The sequence below is a fragment of the Bombina bombina genome, chromosome 1 (genome assembly GCF_027579735.1).
Source record: "Bombina bombina isolate aBomBom1 chromosome 1, aBomBom1.pri, whole genome shotgun sequence".
NCBI lineage: Eukaryota > Metazoa > Chordata > Amphibia > Anura > Bombinatoridae > Bombina > Bombina bombina.
The window spans coordinates 103,426,674-103,441,371 of NC_069499.1; the positions used below are offsets into that span (position 1 = coordinate 103,426,674).

The window sequence follows — 14,698 nt, forward strand, 5'->3', positions numbered from 1 at the left end:
ATTGGCTAGGTTAGCGGCGAAAAATTCTGGGTTTGCTATTGTGGCGCGCAGAGCGCTTTGGTTAAAATCTTGGTCAGCGGATGCGTCTTCCAAGAACAAATTGCTTAACATTCCTTTCAAGGGGAAAAACGCTGTTTGGCCCTGACTTGAAAGAGATTATCTCTGATATCACTGGGGGCAAGGGCCACGCCCTTCCTCAGGATAGGTCTTTCAAGGCCAAAAATAAACCTAATTTTCGTCCCTTTCGCAGAAACGGACCAGCCCCAAGTGCTACGTCCTCTAAGCAGGAGGGTAATACTTCTCAAGCCAAACCAGCCTGGAGACCAATGCAAGGCTGGAACAAAGGAAAGCAGGCCAAGAAACCTGCCACTGCTACCAAGACAGCATGAGATGTTGGCCCCCGATCCGGGACCGGATCTGGTGGGGGGCAGACTCTCTCTCTTCGCTCAGGCTTGGGCAAGAGATGTTCTGGATCCTTGGGCGCTAGAAATAGTCTCCCAAGGTTATCTTCTGGAATTCAAGGGGCTTCCCCCAAGGGGGAGGTTCCACAGGTCTCAATTGTCTTCAGACCACATAAAAAAACAGGCATTCTTGCATTGTGTAGAAGACCTGTTAAAAATGGGAGTGATTCATCCTGTTCCATTAGGAGAACAAGGGATGGGGTTCTACTCCAATCTGTTCGTAGTTCCCAAAAAAGAGGGAACGTTCAGACCAATCTTAGATCTCAAGATCCTAAACAAGTTTCTCAAGGTTCCATCGTTCAAAATGGAAACCATTCGAACAATTCTTCCTTCCATCCAGGAAGGTCAATTCATGACCAAGGTGGATTTAAAGGATGCGTATCTACATATTCCTATCCACAAGGAACATCATCGGTTCCTAAGGTTCGCATTCCTGGACAAGCATTACCAGTTTGTGGCACTTCCGTTCGGATTAGCCACTGCTCCAAGGATTTTCACAAAGGTACTAGGGTCCCTTCTAGCGGTGCTAAGACCAAGGGGCATTGCAGTAGTACCTTACTTGGACGACATTCTGATTCAAGCGTCGTCCCTTCCTCAAGCAAAGGCTCACACGGACATTGTCCTGGCCTTTCTCAGATCTCACGGATGGAAAGTGAACGTAGAAAAGAGTTCTCTATCTCCGTCAACAAGGGTTCCCTTCTTGGGAACAATAATAGACTCCTTAGAAATGAGGATTTTTCTGACAGAGGCCAGAAAAACAAAACTTCTGAACTCTTGTCAAATACTTCATTCTGTTCCTCTTCCTTCCATAGCGCAGTGCATGGAAGTAATAGGTTTGATGGTAGCGGCAATGGACATAGTTCCTTTTGCGCGCATTCATCTAAGACCATTACAACTGTGCATGCTCAGTCAGTGGAATGGGGACTATACAGACTTGTCTCCGACGATACAAGTAAATCAGAGGACCAGAGATTCACTCCGTTGGTGGCTGTCCCTGGACAACCTGTCACAGGGGATGAGCTTCCGCAGACCAGAGTGGGTAATTGTCACGACCGACGCCAGTCTGGTGGGCTGGGGCGCGGTCTGGGGACCCCTGAAAGCTCAGGGTCTTTGGTCTCGGGAAGAATCTCTTCTACCGATAAATATTCTGGAACTGAGAGCGATATTCAATGCTCTCAAGGCTTGGCCTCAGCTAGCAAAGGCCAAGTTCATACGGTTTCAATCAGACAACATGACAACTGTTGCGTACATCAACCATCAGGGGGGAACAAGGAGTTCCCTGGCGATGGAAGAAGTGACCAAAATCATTCAATGGGCGGAGACTCACTCCTGCCACTTGTCTGCAATCCACATCCCAGGAGTGGAAAATTGGGAAGCGGATTTTCTGAGTCGTCAGACATTTCATCCGGGGGAGTGGGAACTCCATCCGGAAATCTTTGCCCAAATTACTCAACTGTGGGGCATTCCAGACATGGATCTGATGGCCTCTCGTCAGAACTTCAAGGTTCCTTGCTACGGGTCCAGATCCAGGGATCCCAAGGCGACTCTAGTAGATGCACTAGTAGCACCTTGGACCTTCAAACTAGCTTATGTATTCCCACCGTTTCCTCTCATCCCCAGGCTGGTAGCCAGGATCAAGCAGGAGAGGGCATCGGTGATCTTGATAGCTCCTGCGTGGCCACGCAGGACTTGGTATGCAGACCTGGTGAATATGTCATCGGCTCCACCATGGAAGCTACCTTTGAGACGAGACCTTCTTGTTCAAGGTCCGTTCGAACATCCGAATCTGGTCTCACTCCAACTGACTGCTTGGAGATTGAACGCTTGATCTTATCAAAGCGAGGATTCTCAGATTCTGTCATTGATACTCTTGTTCAGGCCAGAAAGCCTGTAACTAGAAAAATTTACCACAAAATATGGAAAAAATATATCTGTTGGTGTGAATCTAAAGGATTCCCTTGGGACAAGGTAAAAATTCCTAAGATTCTATCCTTTCTTCAAGAAGGTTTGGAGAAAGGATTATCTGCAAGTTCCTTGAAGGGACAGATTTCTGCCTTGTCTGTGTTACTTCACAAAAAGCTGGCAGCTGTGCCAGATGTTCAAGCCTTTGTTCAGGCTCTGGTTAAAATCAAGCCTGTTTACAAACCTTTGACTCCTCCTTGGAGTCTCAATTTAGTTCTTTCAGTTCTTCAGGGGGTTCCGTTTGAACCCTTACATTCCGTTGATATTAAGTTATTATCTTGGAAAGTTTTGTTTTTGGTTGCAATTTCTTCTGCTAGAAGAGTTTCAGAATTATCTGCTCTGCAGTGTTCTCCTCCTTATCTGGTGTTCCATGCAGATAAGGTGGTTTTACGTACTAAACCTGGTTTTCTTCCGAAAGTTGTTTCTAACAAAAACATTAACCAGGAGATAGTCGTGCCTTCTTTGTGTCCGAATCCAGTTTCAAAGAAGGAACGTCTGTTGCACAATTTGGATGTTGTTCGTGCTCTAAAATTCTATTTAGATGCTACAAAGGATTTTAGACAAACATCTTCCTTGTTTGTTGTTTATTCTGGTAAAAGGAGAGGTCAAAAAGCAACTTCTACCTCTCTCTCTTTTTGGATTAAAAGCATCATCAGATTGGCTTACGAGACTGCCGGACGGCAGCCTCCTGACAGAATCACAGCTCATTCCACTAGGGCTGTGGCTTCCACATGGGCCTTCAAGAACGAGGCTTCTGTTGATCAGATATGTAAGGCAGCGACTTGGTCTTCACTGCACACTTTTACTAAATTTTACAAGTTTGATACTTTTGCTTCTTCTGAGGCTATTTTTGGGAGAAAGGTTTTGCAAGCCGTGGTGCCTTCCATCTAGGTGACCTGATTTGCTCCCTCCCTTCATCCGTGTCCTAAAGCTTTGGTATTGGTTCCCACAAGTAAGGATGACGCCGTGGACCGGACACACCTATGTTGGAGAAAACAGAATTTATGTTTACCTGATAAATTACTTTCTCCAACGGTGTGTCCGGTCCACGGCCCGCCCTGGTTTTTTAATCAGGTCTGATAATTTATTTTCTTTAACTACAGTCACCACGGTATCATATGGTTTCTCCTATGCAAATATTCCTCCTTTACGTCGGTCGAATGACTGGGGTAGGCGGAGCCTAGGAGGGATCATGTGACCAGCTTTGCTGGGCTCTTTGCCATTTCCTGTTGGGGAAGAGAATATCCCACAAGTAAGGATGACGCCGTGGACCGGACACACCGTTGGAGAAAGTAATTTATCAGGTAAACATAAATTCTGTTTTATGCTTACCTGATAAATTAATTTCTTTCATGGTGGTGAGAGTCCACAAGACTCCACCCTATATTTTCTAGGGCTAATTTATTTTTGGCACATCTTTTCCCCCCAGCTCTGTTTATGGCTCTTGTTCCTTTTTCTTACCTCACTATGCTTGGCTATACGTTAGACTGAGGTAAGTGTGAGATGGGAGGGGTTTTATAGGGCTCTTGGAGTTTCAAAATCTTTGCCTCCCCCTAGTGGTAGTGAAGAGTAATTAGCAATGGATCGTGGACTCTCAACCACAATGAAATAAATTAATTTATCAGGTAAGCATATATTATGTTATTTTTCCCTGAGTATTTATGTGTGAATAGTTCTAATATTCATTTTTTTATGATTTTTAATGTAAAATTTTAATTTTTGTAATGTATGCATTTTATTCCCATATAAAAATGCAGTAGACACCCTGTTTTTAGGGTATAAGGGGCTTTATATAATTCCACCAGGGAAATAGAAGGCGAGCCAGCCCAGAGACCTTTAGTTAATCGGCCCCTAACTGTCTAATGATTTTGCATGTTAATGTATTTCTTCCCTTTTATTAAAAAGTTTATATTGTAATCACCATGTTGTCACAACCTATTTAAACAGGGTTAAAGGATTGATTTTCCAGGATTTTTGTCACTTGCTCTTTTTCAGACAATAGCCAGACAGTTGGCTGAAATTCTGCTCCGTGGAATGTGTGAGCAGAGTTACTGGAATCCTCTGGAAGAACCACCTAACCAGTCTCCCTTAGATGACCCACTCTGCCAGGAACATGGTACCAAGAGATACGCACTTAGCAGGAGGCCTAAGGTGTACATGGGTGAGAAGTACGTTATCCTTCCTATAAAATCTAAATACTGTCTAAATCAGAACCTGATTGATGGGCACACCACCTGGTTGATTTACTTACCACGCAGCTAATATTAAAGGGACAGTCAAGTCAAAATAAAACATTCATGATTCAGATAGGGCATGCAATTTTAAACAACTTTTCAATTTACTGTTATCATCAAAATTGCTTTGTTTTCTTTGTATTCTTTGTTGAAAACTAAACCTAGTTAGGCTCATATGTTAATTGTTAAGCCCTTGAAAGCTGCCTTTTATCTGAGTGCATTTTGACAGTTTTTCACATTTAGACACTGCTAGTTCATGTGTGTCATATAGGTAACATTTTGCTCACTCCTGTGGAGTTATTTATGAGTCAGCACTAATTGACTAAAATGCATGTCTGTAAAAATAACTGAGATAAGGGAGCAGTCTGCAGAGGCTTAGATACAAGATAATCACAGAGGTAAAAAACATAATTTATGCTTACCTGATAAATTCCTTTCTTCTGTAGTGTGATCAGTCCACGGGTCATCATTACTTCTGGGATATTACTCCTCCCCAACAGGAAGTGCAAGAGGATTCACCCAGCAGAGCTGCATATAGCTCCTCCCCTCTACGTCACTCCCAGTCATTCGACCAAGGACCAACGAGAAAGGAAAAGCCAAGGGTGAAGTGGTGACTGGAGTATAAATTAAAAAATATTTACCTGCCTTAAAAACAGGGCGGGCCGTGGACTGATCACACTACAGAAGAAAGGAATTTATCAGGTAAGCATAAATTATGTTTTCTTCTGTTAAGTGTGATCAGTCCACGGGTCATCATTACTTCTGGGATACCAATACCAAAGCAAAAGTACACGGATGACGGGAGGGATAGGCAGGCTCTTTATACAGAAGGAACCACTGCCTGAAGAACCTTTCTCCCAAAAATAGCCTCCGATGAAGCAAAAGTGTCAAATTTGTAAAATTTGGAAAAAGTATGAAGCGAAGACCAAGTTGCAGCCTTGCAAATCTGTTCAACAGAGGCCTCATTCTTGAAGTCCCAAGTGGAAGCCACAGCTCTAGTAGAATGAGCTGTAATTCTTTCAGGAGGCTGCTGTCCAGCAGTCTCATAAGCTAAACGAATTATGCTACGAAGCCAAAAAGAAAGAGAGGTAGCGGAAGCTTTTTGACCTCTCCTCTGCCCAGAGTAAATGACAAACAGAGAAGACGTTTGTCGAAATTCCTTAGTTGCCTGTAAGTAAAATTTTAGAGCACGGACTACATCCAGGTTGTGCAGTAGACGTTCCTTCTTTGAAGAAGGATTTGGGCATAAAGAAGGAACAACAATCTCTTGATTGATATTCCTGTTAGTAACTACCTTAGGTAAGAACCCAGGTTTAGTACGCAGGACTACCTTATCCGAATGAAAAATCAAATAAGGAGAATCACAATGTAAGGCTGATAATTCAGAGACTCTTCGAGCCGAGGAAATAGCCATTAAAAATAGAACTTTCCAAGATAAAAACTTTATATCAATGGAATGAAGGGGTTCAAACGGAACGCCCTGTAAAACATTAAGAACAAGGTTTAAACTCCATGGTGGAGCAACAGTTTTAAACACCGGCTTAATCCTGGCCAAAGCCTGACAAAAAGCCTGGACGTCAGGAACTTCTGACAGACGTTTGTGTAACAGAATGGACAGAGCTGAGATCTGTCCCTTTAATGAACTAGCAGATAAACCCTTTTCTAAACCTTCTTGTAGAAAAGACAATATCCTAGGAATCCTAACCTTACTCCAAGAGTAACCTTTGGATTCACACCAATATAGGTATTTACGCCATATCTTATGGTAAATCTTTCTGGTAACAGGTTTCCTAGCCTGTATTAAGGTATCAATAACTGACTCAGAAAACCCACGTCTTGATAAAATCAAGCGTTCAATTTCCAAGCAGTCAGCTTCAGAGAAGTTAGATTTTGATGTTTGAAGGGACCCTGTATCAGAAGGTCCTGTTTCAGAGGTAGAGACCAAGGTGGACAGGATGACATGTCCACCAGGTCTGCATACCAAGTCCTGCGTGGCCACGCAGGTGCTATTAGAATCACTGATGCTCTCTCTTGTTTGATTCTGGCAATCAATCGAGGAAGCAACGGGAAGGGTGGAAACACGTAAGCCATCCTGAAGTCCCAAGGTGCTGTCAGAGCATCTATCAGGACTGCTCCTGGATCCCTGGATCTGGACCCGTAACGAGGAAGCTTGGCGTTCTGTCGAGACGCCATGAGATCTATCTCTGGTTTGCCCCAACGTCGAAGTATTTGGGCAAAGACCTCCGGATGAAGTTCCCACTCCCCCGGATGAAAAGTCTGACGACTTAAGAAATCCGCCTCCCAGTTCTCCACTCCCGGGATGTGGATTGCTGACAGGTGGCAAGAGTGAGACTCTGCCCAGCGAATTATCTTTGATACTTCCATCATAGCTAGGGAGCTTCTTGTCCCTCCCTGATGGTTGATGTAAGCTACAGTCGTGATGTTGTCCGACTGAAACCTGATGAACCCCCGAGTTGTCAACTGGGGCCAAGCCAGGAGGGCATTGAGAACTGCTCTCAATTCCAGAATGTTTATTGGCAGGAGACTCTCCTCCTGACTCCATTGTCCCTGAGCCTTCAGAGAATTCCAGACGGCACCCCAACCTAGAAGGCTGGCGTCTGTTGTTACAATTGTCCAGTCTGGTCTGCTGAATGGCATCCCCCTGGACAGATGTGGCCGAGAAAGCCACCATAGAAGAGAATTTCTGGTCTCTTGATCCAGATTCAGAGAAGGGGATAAGTCTGAGTAATCCCCATTCCACTGACTTAGCATGCACAGTTGCAGTGGTCTGAGGTGTAAGCGTGCAAAGGGTACTATGTCCATTGCCGCTACCATTAAGCCGATTACCTCCATGCATTGAGCCACTGACGGGTGTTGAATGGAATGAAGGGTGCGGCAAGCACTTTGAAGTCTTGTTAGCCTGTCCTCTGTCAGGTAAATCTTCATTTCTACAGAATCTATAAGAGTCCCCAGGAAGGGAACTCTTGTGAGTGGAACGAGTGAACTTTTCTTTTCGTTCACCTTCCATCCATGTGACCTTAGAAATGCCAGCACTAACTCTGTATGAGACTTGGCAGTTTGAAAGCTTGAAGCTTGTATCAGAATGTCGTCTAGGTATGGAGCTACCGAGATTCCCCGCGGTCTTAGTACCGCCAGAAGAGCACCCAGAACCTTTGTGAAGATTCTTGGAGCTGTAGCCAATCCGAATGGAAGAGCCACAAACTGGTAATGCCTGTCTAGGAAGGCAAACCTTAGGTACCGATAATGATCTTTGTGAATCGGTATGTGAAGGTAAGCATCTTTTAAATCTACAGTGGTCATGTACTGACCCTCTTGGATCATAGGTAAAATTGTCCGAATAGTCTCCATCTTGAACGATGGAACTCTTAGGAATTTGTTTAGGATCTTTAAGTCCAGGATTGGTCTGAAAGTTCCCTCTTTTTTGGGAACCACAAACAGATTTGAGTAAAACCCCTGTCCCTGTTCCGATCGTGGAACTGGATGGATTACTCCCATTAACAAGAGCTCTTGTACGCAGCGTAGAAACGCCTCTTTCTTTGTCTGGATTGTTGACAATCTTGACAGATGAAATCTCTCTCTTGGAGGAGAGTATTTGAAGTCCAGAAGGTATCCCTGAGATATTAACTCTAGCGCCCAGGGATCCTGAACATCTCTTGCCCAAGCCTGGGCGAAGAGAGAAAGTCTGCCCCCCACTAGATCCGATCCCGGATCGGGGGCCCTCAATTCATGCTGTTTTAGGGGCAGCAGCAGGTTTCCTAGTCTGCTTGCCCTTGTTCCAGGACTGGTTAGGTTTCCAGCCTTGTCTGTAGCGAGCAACAGCTCCTTCCAGTTTTGGTGCAGAGGAAGTTGATGCTGCTCCTGCTTTGAAATTACGAAAGGAACGAAAATTAGACTGTCTAGTCTTGGCTTTGGCTTTGTCCTGAGGCAGGGCATGGCCTTTACCTCCTGTAATGTCAGCGATAATCTCTTTCAACCCGGGCCCGAATAAAGTCTGCCCTTTGAAAGGTATATTAAGCAATTTAGACTTAGAAGTAACATCAGCTGACCAGGATTTTAGCCACAGCGCCCTGCGTGCCTGAATGGCGAATCCTGAATTCTTCGCCGTAAGTTTAGTAAGATGTACTACGGCCTCCGAAATGAATGAATTAGCTAGTTTAAGGACTCTAAGCCTGTTCGTAATGTCGTCCAGAATAGCTGAACCAATGTTCTCTTCCAGAGACTCAATCCAGAATGCCGCTGCAGCCGTGATCGGCGCAATGCATGCAAGGGGTTGCAATATAAAACCTTGTTGAACAAACATTTTCTTAAGGTAACCCTCTAATTTTTTATCCATTGGATCTGAAAAAGCACAGCTATCCTCCACCGGGATAGTGGTACGCTTAGCTAAGGTAGAAACTGCTCCCTCCACCTTAGGGACCGTTTGCCATAAGTCCCTTGTGGTGGCGTCTATTGGAAACATTTTTCTAAATATCGGAGGGGGTGAGAACGGCACACCGGGTCTATCCCACTCCTTAGTAACAATTTCAGTAAGTCTCTTAGGTATAGGAAAAACCTCAGTACTCGTCGGTACCGCAAAATATTTATCCAACCTACACATTTTCTCTGGTATTGCAACTGTGTTACAATCATTCAGAGCCGCTAACACCTCCCCTAGTAATACACGGAGGTTTTCCAGTTTAAATTTAAAATTTGAAATATCTGAATCCAGTCTGTTTGGATCAGAACCGTCACCCACAGAATGAAGCTCTCCGTCCTCATGTTCTGCCACCTTTGACGCAGTGTCTGACATGGCCCTAATATTATCAGCGCACTCTGTTCTCACCCCAGAGTGATCACGCTTACCTCTTAGCTCTGGTAATTTAGCCAAAACCTCAGTCATAACAGTAGCCATATCCTGTAATGTGATTTGTAATGGCCGCCCAGATGTACTCGGCGCTACAATATCACGCACCTCCCTCTGAGCGGGAGATGTAGGTACTGACACGTGAGGCGAGTTAGTCGGCATAACTCTCCCCTCGTTGTTTGGTGAAATTTGTTCAATTTGTACAGATTGACTTTTATTTAAAGTAGCATCAATACAGTTAGTACATAAATTTCTATTGGGCTCCACTTTGGCATTGCAACAAATGACACAGGTATCATCCTCTGAATCAGATAACTAGCAAATAAACTTGTAACTTGGAAATACAATTCAATTAGAATAATATTAAAACGTACTGTGCCTTTAAGAAGCACAGAAGATCTATGACAGTTGAAAATTAATAAATTGAAACAGTTATAGCCTCAATCCTTGTAAATAACACAACTTTAGCAAAGGTTTAATCCCATTAGCAAAGATAACAAATTCTGAAAGCAGGAAACAAATTACAGAATAAACGTTTTTTATCTCAGTCAAACTATAATTCTCACAGCTCTGCTGAGAGAAATTACCTCCCTCAAAATAAGTTTTGAAGACCCCTGAGCTCTGTAGAGATGAACCGGATCATGCAGGGAATACAATGAGTTGCTGACTGAAATATTTGATGTGTAGTAAAAGCGCCAAAAAACGGCCCCTCCCCCTCACACACAGCAGTGAGGGAGAACAGAAACTGTCAGAAAACAGATTAAGCAACTGCCAAGTGGAAAAATAGTGCCCAAACATTTATTCACTCAGTACCTCAGTAAATGAAAACGATTTTACATTCCAGCAAAAACGTTAAACATAATCTCTAGTTATTAAACAGCTTTATGTATTTCTTACAGTGTAATTCTAGTGAAGTACCATTCCCCAGAATACTGAAGTGTAAAGTATACATACATGACATTATATCGGTATGGCAGGATTTTCTCATCAATTCCATTGTCAGAAAATAAAAACTGCTACATACCTCTATGCAGATTCATCTGCCCGCTGTCCCCTGATCTGAAGTTTACCTCTCCTCAGATGGCCGAGAAACAGCAATATGATCTTAACTACTCCGGCTAAAATCATAACAAAAACTCTGGTAGATTCTTCTTCAAACTCTGCCAGAGAGATAATAACACACTCCGGTGCTATTTTAAAATAACAAACTTTTGATTGAAGATATAAAACTAAGTATAATCACCATAGTCCTCTCACACATCCTATCTAGTCGTTGGGTGCAAGAGAATGACTGGGAGTGACGTAGAGGGGAGGAGCTATATGCAGCTCTGCTGGGTGAATCCTCTTGCACTTCCTGTTGGGGAGGAGTAATATCCCAGAAGTAATGATGACCCGTGGACTGATCACACTTAACAGAAGAAAGTATATTAATATAACAGTGTTGGTTATGAAAAACTGGGGAATAGGTCAAAGGGATTATCTGTTTTTTAAACAATAATAGTTTTGGTGTAGACTGTCCCTTTAAGGTAAAATTAGCTAATCATTTTCCTAATGTTTCTTGAACAAATTATCATCAAATCAATGTATGTTGAATTATGCAATTAATGTGAGCTTTGGATATCTTAAAGTAGCATTTAAAAATAACAGAAAATAAATGTTATGATTTTGTTCTTATTTGTTTCCATCCGGCTACTTCATAATGTCAAGCTGCGCGCAAAATTTTCTGTAAAGAATACTTCTAATTTGTGCCATGTACGCTTGTTTCATTACTATGTTTGGGGGTGCAGATTGCTACCTATTCTGCCTAGTGATACAAGTAAATGTTAATGTTTAGATTACCTAGCAAAATGTACATTTAAAGGACCACTCAATGCAGTAGAATCACATAATTAACAAGTGCATGATAAAAAGACAATGATTTAACACCTACTCTGACTTTCAAATAAGCAGTAGATTTATTTTTCTCCCATTTTCCAGCCCCCTGTATCATGTGACAGACATCAGCCAATCAGACTAGTATACTTATGCCCTGTGAGCTTGTGCACTTGCTAAGTAGGATCTTGTTCCAGAGAAAGTGTGATTATAAAATGACTGTTCAAAGATAAATAAATAAGATAGATTTTTGCCTTCTGCAGTAAGAGTTGGAAATTCTTTAGAGGTGCTAATAGAGTGCTTGAGTGCAGTGTATCTTTTTGTGTTCACATGCATAGGTTAATGGAGAACTTTTTTATTCTTTTTACCTCTTTTCTTCCTTCTGTGTTGTTACCTTATTAAAAGACAATATACCATACTGATGTTTACAAAGGCAAGAAATACATTTCTATGTTACACTGTTTGTAGATTAAAGGGACAGTCTACTTGAATTTTTTTATTTAAAAAGATAGATAATCCCTTTATTACAAATTCCCCAGTTTTGTATAACCAACACTGTGATATTAATACACTTATTTCCTCTGTGATTTCCCTGTATCTAAGCCTCTGCAGACTGCCCCCTTATCTCAGTTCTTTTGACAGACTTGCATTGTAGCCAATCAGTGCTGACTCCTAAATAACTTAACGGAGTGAGCACAGTGTTATCTATATGACACACATGAACTAGCACTATCTAGCTGTAAAACCTGTCTAAATGCACGGAGATAAGAGGCGGTTTTCAACAGTTTAGGATTCAGTTTGAGCCTAGCTAGGTTTAGTTTTTAAAAAATAATACCAAGAGAACAAAGCAAATTTGATGATAAAAGTAAATTGGAAAGTTGTTTAATTAAAATTACATGCCCTATCTTAATGATGAAAGTTTAATTTTAACCAACCTGTCCCTTTAAGTTACAGCATTTAGCCATAAAGCCCTCAACTATGAGATGGAAAAGTTCTCTATGTTTACTATTCATTTCCATAGTGCAGAGATCTCTCTCTAAAAAAAAAGGTGGTGTTTTAAGTTTATTCACACTAGATTTCATATGAGAAATTCCAGAATATTCTCTATGGTTACCTTTGTTGTAAAGCATACCTAGGTAGGCTCAGGCGCAGCAATACATTACTGAGAGGTAGCTTGCCACATATATGCCTCTTCTCATTGGTTAACAATATGTGTTCAGCTAGCTCCCAGTACTGCATTGTTGCTCCTTTAAAACAAAGGATGCCAAGGGAGTGAAGTAAATTTTATAATAGAAATAAATTGGAAAACTGTTTAGGTCTATCTGAATCACAGAAGAATAAAAATGGGTTTCATGGTCTTTTGATCCTGATGAAGCCAATTCTAAAGCCTGAGGCAAATGTAGGTGTAGTAGCCGTATTATCTCAAAGTAAAATGTCTCAGATGAACTGGTGGCTCATTCAAATGTGCTAATGCTCTTGTATGAATTAAGCTGCAGTGCACCATAAGATTTAAATTACTGAATGCTTCTCTTTTGACATTAAACACCTAGTTTAATTTTAGCAGAGTGGTCTTTCCAGACATGTGACATACCTAGCCTTCACTCCCCATGTGCATCAGTGAGCCTTGGGCGCCCATGACTCTGGTTTACCAGTTGTCCTTCCTTGCACCACTATTGGTAGATACTAACCACTGCATACCGGTAACACCCAATAAGACTTGCCATTTTGGAGATGCTCTGACCCAGTCGTCTAGCCATTGGCCCTTGTCAAAGTCACTCAGATCTTTTCGCTTGCCCATTTTTCCTGCTTCCAGCACATGAAATTCAAGAACTGATTGTTCACTTGCTGCCTAATATATCCCACCACTTGACAGGTGCAATTTTGACAATATAATCAATGTTATTCACTTCACCTGTCAGTGGTTTTAATGTTGTGGCTGATCAGTCAGTGTATATAATTAAAGGAACAGTCTATCCCGATTTTTTGTTTAAAAAGATAGATAATCCCTTTATTACCCATTCCCCAGTTGGCATAACCAACACTGTTATATTAATATACTTTTTACCTTTGTGATTACCTTGTATATAACCCTCTGCAGACTACCCCTTATTTTAGTTCTTTTGACAGACTTGCATTTTAGCCAATCAGTGTGTATATAAATAACTCTACGGGTGTGAGCACAATGTTATCTGTGTGGCACACATGAACTAACGCCCTCTAGCTGTGAGAAACTGTAAAATGCATTCAGATAAGAGACAGCCTTCAAGGGCTTAACAATTTGCATATGGGGGTTGGAGCCGGGTTGGAGTCCTGAGCTCCTGAGACCAGGACCATTCAACTTAGTGATAGCCTGTGCCATCTGCAGACTACTAAGGGTCCATAATCCAATACCGCTCTGGATGTAGTGAATACAGGCATTCTACACCCAGTTTTAAATATAAGCCAATGCATACTTGAAACCACGCAGCACTCTGCTGACATAAGCGGATAACTAATATTGCCGGGTGTGCTGCCCCACAGAGCTTTCCCATCTACAGGCAGACCGCAGACTAGACACATAACCTCCATCTACTTGAAGCACATTTAGCCGAATAACCGCCTGATTGCACAGCTTCATTTGCGGCACCTACTCCCAATGTGACCCTGACGCTACACATGTGTGTAGTTTACTGATTAGACCTCACACAAACGCAAAAAATTGGGGAACAGGATTTATCATCCTCCGGCATCAACTCATGATTGATTTAAGGTGAGCAGAGAACACGCCACAGAGTATAAAGCAGAACCATGGGCCTAACAACACAGCAATCTTTAATAGGCCCATACGGCCACATCAATAACTGTTGATACACCCTGCTCAGGCAATACACAGCTTAAACCTACGTACCTGAATAAACAAACATAAGCAGAAATATAAGCTATAAGCCTGCAATATATATACTCTCTGGACAATATTTACTCCTAAATTCAGGTTAAGAATACTCTGCTTAAATCTACGGTAGACACCATTTGCCTTCTTTTTTTTACCCCTTGGAAGCAATTTTAAGGGCTAATGATACAAGATGGCAACATGAAAAGGTATTAAACCTGTAAAGAACACTAGAATGGCTAATTCCAACGAGCAAACAATGCGTTCCTACTTCACCAACAATGGTCACTCAATACAGAGCTCGCCTAGCTCACAAGACATAACGCCTCACAAGCTAATATGTCCTCTCCTCCCTCAATTGTCACCAAAGTTTCTACACAACTTATTCCCCCTTTGGCATCTACAAAGGATCTAACCGAAATACTCAGATCCTGCA

At 42.2% G+C, this 14,698-nt stretch overlaps 1 protein-coding gene across 2 annotated transcripts in view; it reads left to right on the forward strand.

The window, feature by feature from the left end:
- TTC7B (tetratricopeptide repeat domain 7B) overlaps positions 1–14,698 on the forward strand; it is an 840,626-nt gene that overhangs the window by 264,770 nt on the left and 561,158 nt on the right. For both annotated transcript variants that reach the window (XM_053697563.1, XM_053697564.1), the window contains exon 7: positions 4,419–4,591. In XM_053697563.1, the coding sequence (XP_053553538.1) occupies positions 4,419–4,591 (173 nt within the window). The remainder of the gene's footprint in view (positions 1–4,418; positions 4,592–14,698) is intronic.